Source organism: Triticum aestivum, chromosome 2D, assembly GCF_018294505.1.
Source record: "Triticum aestivum cultivar Chinese Spring chromosome 2D, IWGSC CS RefSeq v2.1, whole genome shotgun sequence".
NCBI lineage: Eukaryota > Viridiplantae > Streptophyta > Magnoliopsida > Poales > Poaceae > Triticum > Triticum aestivum.
The window spans coordinates 621,214,316-621,222,859 of NC_057799.1; the positions used below are offsets into that span (position 1 = coordinate 621,214,316).

General features: G+C 54.1%; 1 protein-coding gene across 1 annotated transcript; it reads right to left on the reverse strand.

Annotated features, from left to right (window-relative positions):
* Positions 1–4,391: 4,391 nt before the first annotated feature.
* On the reverse strand, positions 4,392–5,759 carry LOC123050479 (metalloendoproteinase 1-MMP). The gene has a single exon (XM_044473267.1). It carries the CDS (start codon positions 5,541–5,543, stop codon positions 4,503–4,505), a length of 1,041 nt encoding a protein of 346 aa, XP_044329202.1. The 5' UTR covers positions 5,544–5,759; the 3' UTR covers positions 4,392–4,502.
* Between the last annotated feature and the right edge of the window lie 2,785 nt (positions 5,760–8,544).

Sequence of the window (8,544 nt, forward strand, 5' to 3'; positions counted from 1 at the left end):
GATATCAGTGGCAGCGTAGGCCAATCACGGGCAGTGGGCTAAGCACCTCGCACTGCACTCCTCCAGCTCGACGCTCATGTCCACCGATGAGTTCTGTGTGTCAGGAAGCATCGATCACCCCTGTCACCACCTTGAAGTTGTCCGTCGTTGTCCTGCCGGCACAGTCCAATGCCGTATCTTGTCGGCACCCGCATGTGGTATCCTTGACCTCCCACGTCGACGGTGACCCCGGACAATGCTGTTCCCAGCGACGCAGCCGCAGAACCCCGATGATGCCGCGTCGGGGTCGCAGAGGCCGAACGGCCCCCACTTCCCGTAGTCGTCGCATGGATCCCTCGGCCCCTGGAATACGGTTCCACGTCAAGCTGCTCGCGTCCCACTCCAGCCGCTCCACTTTGACGTTGTAGTTCAGAGCATCTTCAGCCGTTCGGCCCCCCAGAGCACCGAAAAAAAGCGGCCTGGGGGCGAGCCGGCGCTAGATCGGTCCCTGGGGTTCGTTTCTCCCCAGCCACGCCCCCAGGTGCCGCCCCCCAAGGCTCCCCATATTCAAACTCCATCGTTCCCGCTCAAAGAAAAGCGATCATCGTAATAGTTCGGCGATTCAATACCACAGTTCGGCGATCAAATAAAAGGACACGCAGTAGTTCGGCGTACAGAAAAGGAAGGACGCGGAAGGAGTACATCAAACGTCGAGCTCAACCTCCGGCGGCGTCGTCGTCGGCGTACGCGGGCTGGAAGGAGTCGGCGTGGCTTCCGGGCTGGTCGGCGTGGCTTCTATGCTGCCGGGCGCGGCGGAGGCATCGTCGGTGGGGCTGGGCGTTGCGGAGGCATCGTCTGTGGGGCTGGGCGTCGCGGAGGCATCGTCATCAGCCGCCGGGCTGGGCGGCGGCGTCGGCGTCGCCGATATCTGATTCAGGATGAGGCCGCGCTCCGCCAAGAACCACGCCTTGAGCTTCTCGTCGCCGCTCTGGAGCATGTCAGCGCCACCCATCAAGAAGGCGAGGTCGTTGTTCCTCTTCTTCGCGTCTTGAGCTTTGAGTTTCGCGGCGGCGTTGGTCCGGAGCAAGTCGAGTTTGACGGCGCTGTTCGTCATCAAAACAGCCCACCTCGCCTCAGTTTTCTCTTCTCGCTGGGCGGCCCTGGTCTTGGCGTCGGCGAGGTTCGATGGACTCTTGCACGCGCGAGGCAGCCGACTCGGCGTATTTCGCCTTCTTGGCACCTTTGTTGCCGTCCGGTCGCCCGTCAGCCGCGCTCGCGGTCGGCGCGTCCGGCTTGTACGTCTCTTTGGCTTTGGCGAGGGTGCACCGGACGGCCGCCCATTTCTCGCACCTGTCGATCCGCCTGAAGACGTGGAGGTATTTGAACTCTGCGTCGCTGTTGTCATCGCGGAACATGGCGAACATGCGTAGCAGCTGCGCCGAACGAAAGAACATCAGTCGGCGTGCTCGGCGCGCGCGCGGCGCGCACGACGGAAGGCAACAGTATGAGATACCTGATCCTCGACGCTGGTGCCTCTCTCCGGGCGAGCCGCAACCTCCTCGACGATCCCATGCCATTTGTTGCACGCTGTTTGGATGAGCCCCCAATGGTTCGCCATCGCCTTCGCCCCACGCTTCATGTGCACGCTTTTGAAGTAGGGGTCGACGAGCTTCCGCTCGTCGAAGTCGGCCTTGATGCGGTCCCAATACATCTCGATGCTCTGGTTCGTGCCGGTGACCGGGTCGAGGCAGACGACCTTCCACGCTTCGGCGAGGCACTCCTCTTCCTTGGACGCCCACTTGATGCGTGGCTCGCCGGGCTTGGCCGCCTTCTTCTTCCTCTTCTTCTTGCCTTTCCTCGTCGGCGCCGGTTCCTCCTCCTCTTCCTCCTCCTCCGGCTCTTCCTCGCCGTAGTCGAGCTTGTCGTCCATGTCGCCGAGGTCAATCGAGTCGTCCTGGGTAGTGAACCCGGGGGAAGCGGCGGCGGCAGCCGAGCCGGCTGCGATGATGTCCTCCATGTCGGCCTCCGTCGAGTCGGCGTCGCCGAGATGCGTCAAGGATGCGGTTGCGAGTAGAGGACGCCGCGAAGAGGTGGCGTCGGTGAGGCTGCGTAGTCCGGCGGCGAGTACGTGTATGGCGGGTACTGCATGCCGGCGAACGCGGGCGAGGGCGTGCGCTGGACAGGGCGCCCATGGGGGAAGGTGATGTTGGGGTTGAAGCCACCATGGGCGTCCCCATCGGCATAGCCTGGCGACGACGTGCTCCATGGGTGCGGCGACGACGAGAACCCTGCCGGAGAGCCGACGCTTTGCTGGCTCCAGGCCGCGTACGGGTGCCCACCGGGTGGATTCATCATCGCCGCGCGCACCGCCTCCACTTGTTCCGCCGCCGCCGCAGCCGCAGCGTGCGCCGCTTTTTCCCTGGCCTTCTTGGCCCTGTTGCGCCTGTCGGCGGTGACGGCCTCCCGGCGCTCCACATCCGCCTTCCACTCGGTGTTGCTCATGCCGGGGGCTTGGATAGCGGCGCCCTCGGCTTCCTTTGCTTCGGCTGGGCGGCGGCGGCTGTGGGATCCATCGCGGCGCGCGGCATCACGTACTTCTTCGGCGGCATGGCGGGCGTTTGGCAGGAGGAGCCGAGCGTTTGGCGGGAGGAATGGAGAAGAGAGGGGAGCCTAGGGGAAAGCGGGAGAAAACGGCGGGAAAGGGCTTCAGTCGCCGACGGAGCGGCCCCACGCCGCTTTTCGCTTGTGCCGGCGCGCCCAGGCGACACCTGGCCTCTTGGGTTCGGGGCGGGATCGCCGGCTCTGTATTTCGCCCAAACCGGCGCTAAACGAGATCCTGGGGTCGCGACTGGGCCGATTTTCGGTCACGGGCGCTAAAAATTCACCACGACGGGGGGGGGGGGGGGGGGGGCTGTTGGGGACGCGGCTGGAGATGCTCTCACCACGACGGGGTCTGCGGCGCGCCGGGTGAGGCGGGGTACCCATAGGTGATCTCCCACGTCACGGGTCTGCAGCTACATCATGTGGGCGGATGGTATCATTGATCTTCGCTTCGTCGACGATGGGTAGAACTCTACCTCAGGCTGTCAAAATCAGAATTTGGTATGTACATAATTCTCTGAACCCATTAATTGTTGGTGGATCTTCAATCTAGACAGTCTAGTGTTGATAGAGATCCGTTCTTAACGTCATAGAAATTCTGTTTTTTTCTTTTTCAAGCGAGAAAACATATAAACTTGAAACTTTGCAAATCCACAACATATATATTAAAAACAACAACATGTAAAATTGTTTATGGATTTGTTTGTGGACCATAAATAATTAAGTGACAGAACTTATTCAAAAATTTCTCATTATAGATATTTTTATTTATCACGCAAACATAAACATGAAACATTTCTATATGTTGCCCTGCAAAAATATATTCTACATACTGTAGTCCCAAGGAGGCATTAACGTGCGGTTCTTAACACAAAACAGATATGGGGAAGCGGATAAACTAAGCTTGAGCTCATATGAGTTCGATGAACAGTAAAAACCGAAAAAATGAACACAAATTCAAACAAATCTGATTTTTTTTGTGGCAACATTTGACTAATGTTTTGCATGCTTGCAAAATTTTATCACAAAATAACATTCGTGGAAGTCGTGGCAAAAAAAATTGATGTGGCTATATACGACGATTTGAATAAAGTTTGTCCGGTTTGTTCAAACGTTGTTTGAAATGTATGTGGATAGTCCGGCTCATGCTTCTTTGTCCGCAGACTAATCCTACCGGATGCGGTGTCCGTTTCGCGGTCAGTGTTGGAGATGCCCATAGTGTTCATGGGTATGGATCCATCGTGAAGGATATCAGGATAAAAACTATATACTTTCCTCAAAGAAAATCTGTCTATTTCACGCGTGATGCAACCTGCAACTTTATGATCCTGAGAGGATAAATATCGATCGATCATGTCTCGTCATGCATGTTGCTTTCGCCTCATCTCTTTTTCTTGCTACACGATATGCCTATGCCTTGGTGATAGTGCTAGCCCAAGTAGCCAGGTCCGTGAAACACACACCGAGAAAAAGTAGCTAGCCACACAAACACAGGCACCAACGGTCCAACGCACACGCATAACCTTGATTGTTTTATTCTCGAAATTAAAATCACTCTGAGCATCGTCTTGATTGTTTTCTTGTCCAAATTAAAATCACGCTGAATTCATCGGTGATCTGTCAACCAACCAAAAGAGAAGAAAGAAGGCATGAATCCTTGCTTGATTTGTCCTGTTTGCTTCAGAAACACAGTACGACGACATGCTTGACTTGTTTATCCATTTTTCTTCAATATATCCAATCACAATAAATTGTTCGTTTACTTGCATTCAAAGAAAGCTAATCACTTCACGAGAAACTCGACCTAGTACTTGATAAAATCTTGATCAGTTTCTCTCAAGTCCAACTAATGAAGAGTTTAAGATGTGTCATGTGTACAGTGTATATATCTATCTACTTATAGTAGAGCTTAATCAATCAAGCTAGCAGAGGAGGAGCAGAGGAGTGACGGTGACAAGCAAGAGCAGGATGGCCGTATGCGTCGTCGTCGTCTTCCCGGGCGACCTGGTGGTGGCCACCGCCGGGGCGGCTGAGGAGGTGTCGGGCTCGGAGAGGGAGCTGAGGCTGAAGCGCGGGTTGGAGCCGTAGAGCGCCTGCGCGCCGCGGACGTCGTCCAGGGTGAGGTCCGCCTTGCGGCTGCGCGGCTTCAGGCTCGGGTACATGACGGCGTCCGGGACCGACGAGTGCGCCAGGCCCAGCACGTGGCCGATCTCGTGCGTGGCCACCGACTCGAGGTCCACGGCGCCGGAGCCGGGGTCGTCGCCGTCGTGGCCGAGGACGGCCCACCGCTCGGCGGCGTCGAGGTGGAGCTGGCCGCTGGGCGGGGAGAAGGCGTGGCCGAGCACGCCGAGCGGGCCGTCGAAGGGCTCGCCGTCGCCGTGGTCGCCCGCGAGGAAGCCCACGCGCACGTCCGCCGTGTTGTAGTCGCGCATCTCGCGGAACCGCACCGGGATGACGCGCGCCCAGCGCGCGAACGCGCGGCGGAAGGCGGCGCGCACGGCCCCGCGCGGGAGATGATCAGGGAGGGGCTGGTAGGGAGGGTCGGAGAGCACGGCGTAGGTGAGCAGGAAGTGGCCCGGCGCGCGCGCCCAGCGCGGCTGGCCGGCGAAGAAGGCGAAGCGGGCGGTGGCGTTCGTCTGGAGGTCCGGGACGCCGCAGCGCGGGGTGGCGAGGAGGTCGAGCGTGCGGGCGTCGAGGCGGCCGGTGACGGGGAGGCCGAGGGTGGACTGGTAGAGCCGCACCACGAGCTGGCCGTCGGCGTCGTCAGGCGTGGACGCGTAGCCGAAGCGCGCCAGGTAGCGCCTGAGGCCGTCGGTGACGTTGCCGTCCCGCGCCTGGAGCATGCCCGCGAGCGAGGAGGAGGGGTTGGCGTCGCCGTGGAGAAGAAGGTGCCGGGAGCAGCAGCTGCAGCATGGTGGAAACAGGAGGAGGGGCAAGAAGAAGGAGAAGAAGAAGATGGACATGGGCGCGCGCGCATATGGCTACTTCTAGTTCTACATGACTGCGCGCATATAAGAAGAAGAGGAAAGAATGTCGAGGGCCACACCGTAGGACGAAACTTTGACTAGTGTGCTGCTAGTATTGTTGTCCCTTGTCTTATAATTTTGGTGCTCAGCTCTGGCTTCGAAAAAGGAGGAGGAGAACAAAAGAACAAAATGGGGTGTTGTTTGGAACTTGCTGCATGTCGTTTCTCCTGAGAGACACGGAGCTTTCGTCTCCAGTTCCTCGCCACCTGGATTATGTTCCTGCCCCCATATTTCAAGCTGATGGATGGATGGTCTCGTTGGGAGCGTGCTTCCCGTATGGGGCGTGCTTCGAAATTACATGAAGGCTGTCGAGGCAATGCGCAAACTCAGAGTCACTATATTGGATGTCTCTATTTTTTTTCCATCAACTCGGTAGTTACACATTTAGAAGAATTAAAACACTAATCAGAGCTAGCATTGTATTAAAAATTCTTACGTAGGGGAGAAGGGGATTAGTGACATTTTCATGTCATAAGTTTAAAATGTGTCACTTTTAAGCGACTAGAGGCACTCGTGTACTTGGAAACAGGGGAGGTGCAAGAAGAAGAAAGAATGTTGAGGGGCGGGCTCGTGTACTTTGGCTCGGGCCACACCGACCGCAGGACGAAGCTTTGTTGTCTCTGTCTTAATTTGGAGCTCAGCTCTTGCTTCCAAAAAGGAGATGCAGAAAATGGGGCGTTGTTTGGAACTTGATCCGTGTCGTCTCTTGCTCAGAGACACGGAGCTTTCAGCTCCAATTCGTCGCCACTCGCCACCTGTGTAGTGGAGTATGTTCCTGCTCCCATCTTTATTTCTTTTCTTTCGGAAGCTGATGGGCGGATGATCTCTTTGGAGTACGGACCGGACTCACGCTGCTCCTGATTTTGTGGGGATTGTGTTCTGTTGTTTTGTTGGTGGCGCCACTTTATGTAGTAGTACTATGTTCTTTTCAAGGTTGACTCGAAACCTTTAATTCATGAAACACAATGTCACACCACTTTTACCCATCTAATAGCAAATTTAGCAGAATCGACGTATTGACCTTCTCCATATCGCAGAGTGCATGGAGCGCGCTTCATAATACAAATATGAAGGTTGTCGAGGCGATGTGCAAACTCAGAGGCGCTATATTGAATGTTTTCATATATTTTCTCTTCTTTCCTATTTTTGTTGCATCAACTCAATAGTCACACTCAATTAGAAGGATTAAAACACTAATTTTCAACTAATGTTACATTACAAAGTTCTTACATAGGGGGAGAAAAGTTTCTAGTGAAATTTTCATATAGGTTCAAATTTTATCCTTTTTAACGACTATAGCATGATTTTGAGCCCCACGACGTCGATGTGTGAATGCTCTACACGGGGCACATGCATATGTGACGAGTCCACTCGCCCTCCATGTACGGTGGCGTGTCGGTACGGCGACCTTGTCTTCGTTTCATTCCTGTCCCATGCGGTCGTGAGGTCGGAGACGGCTTTCTCAACTCGGAAAAGGCTCAATATGGTGTTAGTTGTTTCCTCGAATCTCATCATATTAGCATCGAATTGGCACACTCCACCGGCCACCGCGAAATTCTCCTATACTTCCTCGTAGTGGATCCATACTTGGGCACTCTGCTCTACGGCCAGTGCCTGCCAAGCGACAGTCTGCTCAAAGATTTTCCTTGGGCGGATTGCCTACGCGTAGGCGGCGTACCACTCATCTCATGCCTCCTTTACAGTGAAGTTGGACACTAGACGTTGCATCAGAGAGACATCTCGGGCGAGTTTGGGATCTTCACATAACCATGCTAGTTATCCCAAATCAGCCCGTGCATTTTGGGATCCCAACCCTTCCACTCAGTGAAGATGGTGAGTTCCCCCTGTAGGGTCTCCTTCATGTCGTAGTGATCCCACTCCTCCTCAGCGATGCCGACAGCCTCCTACGCCGTTCCTCCTTGTTGAGCAGTCGTTCCTCCATATCCGAGAGTGAAACCTAGCCTGGCCGAAGGGGAGGCAACATCGCAAAAATGGTTATGGAAGTAGAGAAAATGAGGAACTCGATGCAATATAGTGGAACGGGTGACGCGGAAACGTGGCGGGAAGAGGCGTCGGCAATTGGGCACGTGGCGGTCTCCATCAATTGGCCCACTTCCCGATGTCATAGGCGTCTAGCTATCTGCACCATTGAGAGGAAGAAGAGATGAGCCCCGCAGAAGACTGGGAAGGTAGGTGAAAGTTCCCTCCCGCGCGAACGGTTGGCAAATGGACCACGCTCCGAACCAACACCCCACAACCTTCAAAATATGGAGGATCGTCTTCTTGATATGTTGCGCCCTTCATAAATCATAGTGATCCACTGCCAGATGGCGACTCTACTAGAGCGGATTTTCAATTAAAACCGACATACATATGATTATTATATGGATTGGATCGATATGACGATTTTGCTAGAGTTGCTCTAATATACCAGACCAGACTAGACAAGACCAAGACCATATTTTCGATAAAGGGCATTATTATTATCTCAAAATATAGCATCAAATGGATACAAAGCATGATAAGTCACACCGCACCTCTGCATAAGCATAACTAAGATGCACACAAGCAAGCACCAACAGTCTGACAAAGATTTTTTTTAAATGACATATGCGCAACAATAGACGGAAACTTCCTATGGAGGCCCAGCCCCAGGGAGCTCGTTATTTCAAAAAAAAAAGTCATATTTCAAAGTTCCAAATTTTTCCATGGACTGTTTTCTTTTGTACAGCCTACAAAACACAAAAGTTTCAATTTTTTTCACCTTGTGGAATTACATTTTTTTTTCAAAACGAGCTCCAAGGAGCTCGGCCTCCAAAAGCCCTCACCCCAACAGTAGAGTCATATAAGACCGATACTATGCCTATGTTAAAGGAGGAGGTGGAATGATCCATAGATTATGTTGTCAACCATATTCGGTAAAAACCTTCATGTCCAC